Source organism: Moschus berezovskii, chromosome 14 (assembly GCF_049115385.1).
Source record: "Moschus berezovskii isolate FMDL1 chromosome 14, NW_MosBer_1.0, whole genome shotgun sequence".
NCBI lineage: Eukaryota > Metazoa > Chordata > Mammalia > Artiodactyla > Moschidae > Moschus > Moschus berezovskii.
The window spans coordinates 49,236,163-49,248,561 of NC_142473.1; the positions used below are offsets into that span (position 1 = coordinate 49,236,163).

The window sequence follows — 12,399 nt, forward strand, 5'->3', positions numbered from 1 at the left end:
TAGATACAGCAGTGTGTACATGTCCACTCCAAGCTCTCTATCCCTTCCCCTGATTCTTCCCCCGGCAACCATAAGTTCATTATCTAAGTCTGTGAGTCTGTTTCTGTTTTGTAAATAAGTTCATTTCTATCATTTCTTTTTAGATTCCACATAAAAGGGATGCCATATGATATTTCCCCTTCTCTGTTGTACTTCACTTAATATGACAATCTCTAGGTCCGTAAGTGTTGCTGTAAATGGTATTATTTCTTTCATTTAAAGGGCTGAGTAATATCCTGTTGTCTGTATGTACCACATCTTCTTGATCGACTTTTCTGTCAGTGGACATTTAGGTTGCTTCTATGTATTGGCTATTGTAAACAGTGCTGCAATGAACACTGGGATTACATGTATCCTTTAGGAACATGTTTTTCTCTGGATATGTGCCCAGGAGTGGGATTGTAGGGTCATATGGTAGCTCTATTTTTAGATTTTTAAGGAACCTCCATACTATTCTCCATAGTGACTGTACCAATTTATATTTCCACCAACAGTGTAGGAGGGTTCCCTTCTCTCCACACCTTCTTCAGCATTTATTGTTTGTGGATTTTTTGATGGTAGCCATTTTGCCTGGTATGAGGTGATATCTTATTATAGCTTTGATTTGCATTTCTCTAATAATTAGTGATGTTGAACATCTTTTCATGTGCTTCTTGGCTATTTCCACAGCACCTCTGAAGACTGACTTGAATCAACCAATTTAATAATCATTTTGAAGGCAATTTTACTGTCTCTTCTCACTATGAGCTCCTGCCACATAATTCACTAACCAGCCCACCTAGATAATAAAATCTATGCAACTATCATCACTTAAATCTAACTCATTCTTAAAATATATTGAATAGATAAAGATTATGTTTCATTTTTTAAAAATGGGAAAATAGTAAATGCAGTCCATGTAAAATTTCACCTGAAAGAGATTTTGTTGTAACAGAAATCAAAACTGTCATTAACTTTGGGACTGAACTATGGGTAGAAGTGGAAAGAGCCTTGGGGAGACTTTTATTGACATCTGGAAGGTTCTTATAGATAGTATGGGTTTGAAAAATAGTGAGGAAAATATTTTAAGAATTAAAAGACACTTGACAGGTAGTGGTAGAGTATTTGTCAGTATCGTCACTTGGGCTTAAATGAAAAATATAAAGGATGATTTATATACTCTTGAATTTGACTGAGAAGATTTCTAGGAAGAATGTAAAAAATTCTTTATGGTGTCTTATAGCTGCCTGTGATAAAATGTAAGAGAGTTGTGAACTACAGAAGGATTTTTGGTTCTTTTGAAAAAATTTAAAAACATAAAAGGAAGCCATATCTTGCTGAGTTTGAAAATAAGGCTATTTCTTACTTCCAGAAAAATATTCTCAAGGAAAGAAATGGCTTCAGATCAAAGATCAGATCTGGTTTGAGCTCTAAGAGCCTTTGTTAAGACCTCAGAAAGATCTAAGACCTCACTCTTTCAGCTAAACAAAAGTCATTCTAAGAATCTTAATGGCATGTTTCATAGACTTTTTTTTTTTTAAAGCAGTTTAAAAAAAATCTCATGGGTATTTTCTCACAAAATACCAGAGAAAGTTATATGAAAGAGATTTATGGGTATAGATTTTGTATAATGGAATCAATTTAAATCTGATACACAGAAAGCCCACAAAGTTGTTTTTAACAGCTGTATTGACATATAATTCACATTCCATGCTAGTCACCCAGTTAAAGTGTACAAGTCAATGATTTTTAGATATTCACAAATATATGCAACCATCATCATGGCCAATTTTAGAACACCTTCATCACCTTCTATAGGAATCCTATATCTTTTAATATCATCTCAGATGCCCCTGGCCTTAGTCAACCACAATCTATTTCTGTCTCTATAGATTTCCTCATTATGAACGTGTCATATGAGTAGAATCCTATAATATGTGGTCTTTTGTGACTGGTTTCTTTCACTTAGCATAATGTTTTCAAGGTTTATTTATGTTGTAGGATGCATCAGAACTTCATCACTTCTAATGGCTGAAAAATGTTTCATTGCATGAAAAGACCACTTTTTATTTATCTACTCTTAAGTTGATAGACCTCTGACTTGTTTCTTCCTTTTTTTTAAATTAATTTTTAAAATTGATGTTTCTTCCTTTTGTATGCATGCTAAGTTGCTTCAGTGGGTAGTTCCAACTCTGTGCAACCCTATGGATTGTAGTCTGCCAGGCTCCTCTGTCCATGGGATTCTCCTGGCAAGAATACTGGACTGGGTTGCTATGCCCTCCTCCAGGGGATCTTCCCGATCCAGGGATCGAAACTACATCTGTTGTGTCTCCTGCATTTGTAGGTAGGTTCTTCACCACTGCGCCACCTATCTATAAGACTTTATTGATACAGGGTAGAAAATCTGCAGTGAATACCCTTGTTCATAAAGATGGAATACAGGAGTCTCATAGAAACACTGGCCCAAAGAAATTTTAAAATCCATAAGACACATGTTGCTATTTTTCTGATCAGAGTTCAATCCTACTCCCTGTGATAAGTCACTGTGGCTCTTGGCTCTTCCTTTTGAGCTTTTAATTCTATCCTCTGAATCACTCTTCCTTTTCCAAGGATCACAGACAGTTGGACATGAATGAGCAAGTGACCACATACACACAGAAGTCACTATTGAAGAAACGAGACAAATGCAACCAGAATTTCTGCCTCACAAAATAATGCCTGTAATACTATGATTTTGAGTGACTTGTTACACAACCATAGTACATCACTTTTCTTCAGCTAATATAATTCCCTAAGCCTCCAAATTTCAGAGATATCTTCAACTCTTTTTATTTTTAACCTTCCACACTAATTCATCAGCAATTCCTTTTTGATCCTTTACATAAACTGGATCTTGAACAGGTGAATTTCTCTCTAAGTATACTGCAAACCCCCTAGCCTAATGCATCATTATCTTAGATCTTGACCATTAACCTTATTGGTCCCCTACTTCCACTCCCCTACAATCAACTTTTGAAAACAACCAGAGTAAACTTTTAATAATATATTCACATTAGATAAGTAGTTTTTTTTTTTTTTAATTATTGGTTTCCTGTTCCTTTTAGAACAAAACTCAAACACTTTCCCATGGTTGATGAAGCTCTCCATGAACTGTTTCTGTGTATCTCTTTCCTCCTGGTTTACTGCTGCTGCTAAGTCACTTCAGTCGTGTCCGACTCTGTGTGACCCCATAGACGGAAGCCCACCAGGCTCCCCCGTCCCTGGGATTCTCCAGGCAAGAACACTGGAGTGGGTTGCCATTTCCTTCTCCAATGTGTGAAAGTGAAAAGTGAAAGTGAAGTCGCTCAGTTGTGTCCGACCCTTAGCGACCCCAGGACTGCAGCCTACCAGGCTCCTCCTGGTTTACTATGGCCTCTCTATTGCTTGAAATTGTCAGAATCTTTATACTAGCTATTTTCTGTCTAGCAGTTTTCCCTCCAGTCTCTATGTCAGTGGGTCTTTCTTATGTTTCAACATTCTACTCATCTACCACCTTCAAGTGGCCTTCTTTGTCATACTCTCTAGGAAATCACTCACACCATTACAATTACCCTTTATAAATTATATCATCCCAATTTACTTGTTTCTTCCAACCACTTATATGTTCTATATTTATATGGTTTGTTTATCCTCTAGAGTCTGTCCCTTCAAAATCTAAACTGCACGAGAACTCTGTGCTATTACATATCATATATCTGTTCAATTTATCAACATATCTTCAATGCTTACTCAGTTCTTAGAATATAATAAGGGCTCAGCAAGTATGGATGAAGGCCTATCCCACGTCTACATGTAAATTACCTAAAGACCTTGATCAAATACTCCTTTTGTAGACTGAGGTCACAATGTCAGAAAATTATCAATATTTGAGGTCCCTCCTACACTTTGCCCCTGAATTTCTCCTAAATATGCCAAGAGATATATGTACATTTTAACTGATCAGGAAATTATTTTTTTGTCACAGTAATTACCATTTAGCAAAGCTCAGATGATACCTGATGTGAAATACAGAGACCTATGAACACTCTGAGATATGAGTCCAAAATGTCCAGAGGGAAGCTGGTTCTATAATCAGGACTTTTAGAGTTTATATAATTAAGTTCTAAGAAGTCATGGAAGTCAGGATGTACTTGGGATTTTTACAGGACAATTAGAAATGGTGTTTATAATAAATCCAATATTACATTTACACCTCAAAACACACTCAGGGCAAGAGATGATATTGTCTTCTACCTCAATTAAAGGTGAAATGTGAAGCCATATATAAAAATGTGAAGCCATATATTGCTGACATCACTCCTGTGTTTAGAACGTGACAAGATCAAATGGAAGCCTGTAAACCTGAATAACCTTGCCCTGGAGGACCTTTTCATATGTTATGGTGATGGACTGAATAATTAGCAATGACCAAATGAAATTCTAACTTCATTCTTTTATGGTCATTTGCTGTGAGGGGTCCATAGCCACATACCAGGGGGTGGAATATGACATAATAGAAATAAATCTTTTGTCTCTATCCCCACTTCCTAACACAGGGCTCTAAAACTCTTGTAAGTTCCTGAAAGACAGAGGTGTTAGATGAATCTTTTGTTCAAATATTTGTTCTTTAACCCTGGTTCCTGACACAGGGCTCCTAAACCCTTGGAACTTCTGTTGGGTATCATTTGTTGGAATGAGGAGACCCTCGGTGGGATTCTGTGTAGCTTCTGGATGAGGGCTGGTCATCAAAAAGACCAAACCATGATTAGAAGCTTTGAAATTTACGTCCACACCCTATTCTGCAGGGAGGATGGAAAGGATGAAGACTGATTACATTGCCTCCATGAAAATACTAAATTGTATCGTGGAGCGCTTCCAAGTTGTTGAACAGATCCACATGCTGGAAGGGTTGTACACTTCAGCTTTCTGGTGATGAAAGCTCCTGCCCTGGAAACCCTTTCAGACCTGGTCCATTATGTCTTTCCATCTGACTATTAATTTGTCCTTTATAATATCTTTTATGATAAACTGGAAAATGTAAGCAAATGTTTTCAAGAGTTTTGTGAACCCATCCCAGGAAATGATCAAACCTGGAAGAGTGTTGTGGGACTCCCTGGCTTTGTAGCCAAGTTGGAAAGAAGTGTGGGCACCCTGGAAACGTGTTGCTTACAATTGGCGTCTGGAGGGAGGGCAGACTTGTGGAACTGAGCCTTAAATCTGTGAAATCTGACAGTACCTCCAGACACTTATGTCACAACTGAATGAAAGAATAGAGCATCAAATTCATATCTGGATATTTACACATTATTTTTCAGTTGGTTGGTATGGAAGGCAAAATCACTATACATGTTTATAAGATGTGCTGTGAGTGGAGAATAATGGATCCCATTTACCATTATTTAATGATTTTATTATGTGTTTTAAATGATCTTTGTTACCTTTTAGTATTTGTTATATATTTTCCACTTAAAATTTGCGATATTACAGATAGAATGCATTTCATAGTGGTACATTATAAATATTTTCCATTTTATTAGTTTTTAAATTATGTTTCCCATGCCTCACTTCTCTTGCGCCATTTTGCCGAGACAAGGACTTTTATGATCAAAGTGTTGCTTCCAGGTGCTTTAAAGAGTTGCCTCAGTATTTGCTCTGTTAGGAATTCCTATACTCCAGAAAAATCTCTCCTCACCCTTTCCAGTAGTCCTTATGGGTGGCTTATTATACAAGAAATACATTTTAGTACAATCTTAGACAACATTTCTAGCTTTTTAAATAGATTCTAATTGATAGTATATTAAAAAGCAGAGATATTATTTTGCCAACAAAGGTCCGTCTAGTCAAGGCTATGGTTTTTCCCGTGGTCATGTATGGATGTGAGAGTTGGACTGTGAAGAAAGCTGATTGCCGAAGAATTGATGCTTTTGAACTGTGGTGCTGGAGAAGACTCGTGAGAGTCCCTTGGACTGCAAGGAGATCCAACCAGTCCATTTTAAAGGAGATCAATCCTGGGTGTTCACTGGAAGGACTGATGCTGAAGCTGAAACTCCAATACTTTGGCCACCTCATGCGAAGAGTTGACTCACTGGAAAAGACTCTGATGCTAGGAAAGGTTGGGTGTGGGAGGAGAAGGGGAAGACAGAGAATGAGATGGCTGGATGGCATCACTGACTCTGTGGACATGAGTTTGAGTGAACTCCGGGAGTTGGTGATGGACAGGGAGGCCTGGCGTGCTGTGATTCATGGGGTCGCGGAGAGTCGGACACGACTGAGCGACTGAACTGAACTGAACTGAATCTCTTAATAAATCTAGATTGTGTAACTATAACTGTTAATATATTAATTGCAATGCTTAGAATTAAAAGGTGCTTTTTAAAATTCCTACAGATAAGGAAGACTACATTGTGCCAGACGGGAGTATTTGTTATTGACATGTTTATATATGAATAGACTTCCAGTCAAATCATGTGATTGTTGTGTCCAGATCTTATTTTCTATAGGCACATAGAAATCAATCCAGTTTTCACATTCATTTCCTTTTTTTGGATTCTTCACAACCTAGATCTTCTTGGGGTAGAGTTTGTTCAGAAGACTTAAGAAAGGAACAGGTTAGGAGGCTTGCTGATCCTGCTCAGATCCTTTAGATCAGTAACAGTGCTGAGGTCATTGGACTGATTGGGCTCAGAGTGTAGATCAAGGGCATGGAAGGCAAGGACTTGATGCTGTTAGATTTAGAAGAATTGAGTTCACATCTCTCCAGACAAACTCTCAGAACTCTCTAGCACTCAATATACTCATCAGTAAATTGAGGTAAATTTATGACACCAGGAACGTGGGATTACTGTGAAAAATTAAATGGAGAAGCATAGTGTTTTGGATACAGGCTTTCTAGATTCAAACAGTGGTCCCACAGCTTCCTAGCTGCATGATTTTGAGCAATCTATGTGATGTTTCTGTGCCACAGATGATTCATTTGTAAAATAGAAATAATAGTGCTACTTCACAGGGTTTTGGGGGCTTCCCTGGTGGCTCTGTCGGTATGAAGGAGATGCAGGTTTGATTCCTGGGTCTGGACGATCCTCTGAAGAAGGGCATGGTAACCCACTTCAGTATTCTTGCCTGGAGAAGCTCATGGACAGAGGAGCCTGGCGTGCTACAGTCCATGGGATTACAAAGAGTTGAACATGACTGAACCAATTGAGCTCCCAAAGGATTTCTATGAGAAGTCAGCCAGTTAACATCCCAATGTGCTTAGAATAGGGTCTGGCACATTGTAAGTACAAATTTTTGCTTGCTAAATAAATGAAAGAAAAAGTCCTAGAAACCCACAGGTGTTAATAAAAAATAGTGATATTTATTAATATCACTTTTACTGATTTAAAGTGTCTCCCAGTTGGTTTACAAGTGTATAAAATTGAGAGTTAGAAGTAATATATTTTCAGTACAGTTACTGTGGAAAACAGTATGGAGGTTCCTCGGAAAACTAAAAATAGAGTTGGCATATGATCCAGCAATCCCCGTCCTGGGCATATATCCAGACAAAGCTATAATTAAAAAAGATAATGCATCCCTATGTGCATAGCAGCACTATTCATGATAGCTAAGACATGGAAAAAACCTAAATGCCCATTGATGCATGAACAGATAAAGATGTGGTATGTGTATATATATATATACAATTGACCAAATAATGTCAATTAAAAGATGTTTATTCCTTGGAAGGAAGTTATAACCAACATAGACAGCATATTAAAAAGCAGAGACATTACTTTGTCACCAGAGGTATGTCTAGTCAAGGCTATAGTTTTTCCAGTAGTCATGTATGGATGTGAGAGTTGGACTATAAAGAAAGCTGAGCACCAAAGAATTGATGCTTTTGAACTGTGGTGTTGGAGAGGACTCTTGAGAATCCCTTGGAGTACAAGGAGATCCAATCAGTTCATGCTAAAGAAAATCAGTCCTGAATATTCACTGGAAAGACTGATGTTGAAGCTGAAACTCCAATACTTTGGCCACCTGATGCCAAGAGCTGACTCATTGGAAAAGACCCTGATGCTGGGAGGGATTGGGGGCAGGAGGAGAAGGGGACGACAGAGGATGAGATGGTTGGATGGCATCACTGACTCAATGGACACGAGTTTGGGTAAACTCTGGGAGTTGGTGATGGACAGGGAAGACTGGTGTGCTGCGGTCCATGGGGTTGCAAAGAGTTGGATACAACTGAGTGAAAGAACTGAACTGAATATCAATTATATGTGGAATCTAAAATATGACACAAATGAATATACCTGTGAAGCAGAAACAGACTCACAGACATCGAGGACAGACTTGTGGTTTCCAAGGGGGAAAGGGAGCAGAGGAGGGAAGGATTGGGAGTTTGGGATTAGCAGATTGAAACTAGTATATATAGAATGGATAAACAATAAGGTCCTACTGTATAGCACAGGAACTATTAATATATATACTATCCTGTGATAAACCATAATGAAAAAAGAATATGGAAAAGAATATATATGTATATATGAGTCACTTTGCTGTACATCAGAAATCACCACAACATTGTAAATCAACTATACTTCAATAAAATTTTAAAAGTATTATGATTTCAATTTAAGCAATTGGTGTGATACTGCCAAAAAGAAATTTCTAGATCACCTGAAATGTTAAGAATGGTTCCTAAGAATGTTTTCTGACCATTGCCTTTCTCAGGGCCTCCTTTACGTCTCTGTTCCTCAGACTGTAGATGAGAGGGTTCAACATGGGGATCAGCACTGTGTAGAACACAGACAGCACTCTGTTCTGCTCAGTTGAGTAGCTGGATTTGGGCATCACATAAATGAAGGTAATAGTTCCATAATAGAGAGAGACCGCGGTGAGGTGAGAGGTGCAGGTGGAGAAGGCCTTGTGTCTCCCTTCAGTGGAGCGCATCCGCAGGATGGTGTTGAGGATGCAGATGTAAGAGAGAGCTATGACAGACACTGTGGTCACAAGGATGGAGCCAGAGGAGATGGAAGGGATCATTTCAATAGTGGAGACATCTGAGCAGGAAAGTTTCAACAGAGGGGAGAAATCACAGAAAAAGTGGTCTACCTGATTTGGCCCGCAGAAAGACAGAGTCAGTAAGCAACTAGCAAATGTCAAAGCGTTCACACACCCACCCAGGTAGGATACCCCAACCAAGAGAGCACAGACTCTGGGGGACATGTGGGTGGAGTAGAGCAGGGGCAAGCAGATGGCCACATAGCGGTCATAGGCCATGGCAGCCAGCAGGAAGCACTCAGCTGTCCCAAATGTGACCACAGAACAGAGCTGGGCTTCACAGCCAGAAACAAGGAGGGCCAGCCTATGTCTGAGGAATCCTACAAGCATTATAGGTGTGACTGATGTAGAATACCCAATGTCTACAAAAGCCAAATGACTGAGGAAGAGGTACATGGGGGTGTGAAGATGGGAAAAACTTCTTATTAAAGTGATTATGCTGATATTGCCTATTAAGGTGACAACATAAATGCCAAGAAATACCACAAAGAAGAGAACACGAAGTGTAGGATCCTCTGTTAACCCTAAAAGGATGAACTCTGTCACACTGGTGTGGTTTCCAACTTCCATGTCCTCTGGGAATTGTTCCTGTTAAAGCAAATATGAATATTCATTTGTTTTATGCTTTCATTCTACACATTTTCAGTTTTATTTGGCTGTTCCTAGATTTCTTTGGTTATTCCTCAGAGCCACTCATAGTGATTATTTCCTCTTCCTAGTCTGTAAATATGGTGCTGTAGATGATTTTTTGATTATTTCTAAATCTACAATTTAGCTCCCCACTTTATTTTTATACTTCCACTGCTAGTGTCCCTACTTTAGCTTAGATCCTGTTCATTTTACATTGATCTGTTTACCTCCTTGTCTTCATCCTTGTGTTCTTATAATTCACAATGTATCTGCCAAAGGAATCTCTTCCTGAAATTAACAGCAAGTTTTGCCAAAGGGATTCTTTTAAGAATGTCATGATTTTTTCAGGCTTTAGGAGGAAACCTGACTTCTCTAACACAGGAAAGTGTACACTTTCTGATGTATCCTCTGCATATGACTCTTTGCTTGTTTCTCTGGATATTTCCATCCAACACGTGCACTAATCCAACCTTCCTGAATTCTTTAGAGTCCCCTCAGTGAACTCTACCCTCTCTGGCCTTTAATCCTTGTTCTCCCACTTGGATGGCCTCAAACTTCCTACCATCATACCCTGGGTGACTTCTGCTCATCCTTGAGATTGATTTATCTCCAAAGCCGCCTCTGCTTTCTAAGCATTAATCAGAAAACTTTCCTTTGTGTTGATATCACACTTTGAAGATGTCTAGATTGACATTGTTTATAATAGAGTTATGGGGTTTTGTTGTTGTTGTTTGTGTGTTTACATTTCACTACCCCCAATTAATGCACATTCTCCTTAACAATGGTGTCTTTTATCCCTGTGTCACAAATGAGTAGTGCTTGAGAGCAAAATGTGCTGAAGAAAAACTTGTTAAATGAATTCATGCATGATTTATACAATATAATGATTATACTGTGGGGAACCAGAGATGATTAAAATTTAGGTTCCCTGTTGAGATAAACTAAGTCTTGTAGAAAAGAAAAAGATTAAATATGTATTATAGTATAGAAAGTCTGTTAGTATGATATAAGTAAAATAATTGCTTATGTTGTTTCTAAATGAAAATTGAACAATTATATTGGGGAAAAACACTTGGAAATTTAAAAAAATTCCTCTCAAATCTGGCTACTATCACACAAGTTAACTATTACAAATTTGGTAATTATTTCCAGGAATTTTTTTCTTTTGTTATATTTTAATACAACTATTATAACATTGCAGATGGAAGTTTAATATCATTATTTTTCTTTGCATTTCCTATAAAAAGTTTGTTGTTGTTTAGTTGCTAAGTCAATTTCGACTCTTTTGTGACACCGTGGACTGTAGCCCACAGGCTCCTCTCTCCATGGGATTTCCCAGGCTGGGAAATTCATGTCTCTTACATTGACTGGTGGGGTTTTTTTTTTTTTTTTTTTTTAACCACTGAGCAGACAGGGAAGCCCATAAAAAGTTTATTACATTATAATCCTCACATAGTGTTTGAGAGCTTCATAATAATAAGTCACTAGCCCCCGGTAGCTCAGACAGTAAAGAACTCTGCCTGCAGTGCAGGAGACCCAGCTTTGATCCCTGGGTTGGGAAGATCCCTTGGAGAAGTGAATGGCAACCCACTCCGGTATTCTTGCCTGGAGAATCCCATTGACAGAGGAGCCTGATGGACTACAGTCCTTGAGGTCACAAAGAGTCTGAGACACGACTGAGTGACTAACACTTCCACTTCCAGCCCTTAATTTAATCACCCACTCTTTTTGGACACATAACTGTACATGGAACAACAGACTGGTTCCAAATAGGAAAAGGTGTACGTCAAGGTTGTATATTGTCACTTCACCTTGCTTATCTAACTTATATGCAGAGTACATCATGAGGAATGCTGGGTTGGAAGAAGCACAAGCTGGAATCAAGATTGCTGGGAGAAATATCAATAACCTCAGATATGCAGATGACACTACCCTTATGGCAGAAAGTGAAGAGGAACTCAAAAGCCTCTTGATGAAAGTGAAAGAGGAGAGTGAAAAGGTTGGCTTGAAGCTCAACATTCAGAAAACAAAGATCATGGCATCTGGTCCCATCACTTCATGGGAAATAGATGGAAAAACAGTGGAAACAGTGTCAGACTTTATTTTTTTGGGCTCCAAAATCACTGCAGATGCTGATTGCAGCCATGAAATTAAAAGATGCTTGCTCCTTGGAAGGAAAGTTATGACCAACCTAGATAGTATATTAAAAAGCAGAGACATTACTTAGCCAACCAAGGTCCATCTAGTCAAGGCAATGGTTTTTCCTGTGGTCATGTATGGATGTGAGAGTTGGACTGTGAAGAAAGCTGATCGCCGAAGAATTGATGCTTTTGAACCGTGGTGTTGGAGAAGACTCTTGAGAGTCCCTTATACTGCAAGGAGATCCAACCAGTCCATTCTAAAGGAGATCAATCCTGGATGTTCATTGGAGGGACCGATGCTAAAGCTGAAACTGCAATACTTTGGCCACCTCATGCGGTGAGTTGACTCACTGCAAAAGACTCTGATGCTGGAAAGGGTTGGGGGCAGGAGGAGAAGGGGACGACTGAGAATGAGATGGCTGGATGGCATCACCGACTCTGTGGACATAAGTTTGAGTGAACTCCGGGAGTTGGTGATGGACAGGGAGGCCTGGCGTGCTGTGATTCATGGGGTCGCGGAGAGTCGGACACGACTGAGCGACTGAACTGAACT

The 12,399-nt window shown here is 38.9% G+C and overlaps 1 protein-coding gene across 1 annotated transcript; it reads right to left on the reverse strand.

Moving 5' to 3' along the window:
- Positions 1 to 8,712: 8,712 nt before the first annotated feature.
- LOC129553817 (olfactory receptor 5P1-like) lies at positions 8,713 to 9,816 on the reverse strand. Its single transcript, XM_055422527.2, has one exon. It carries the CDS (start codon positions 9,643 to 9,645, stop codon positions 8,713 to 8,715), a length of 933 nt encoding a protein of 310 aa, XP_055278502.2. The 5' UTR covers positions 9,646 to 9,816.
- Positions 9,817 to 12,399: the final 2,583 nt, after the last annotated feature.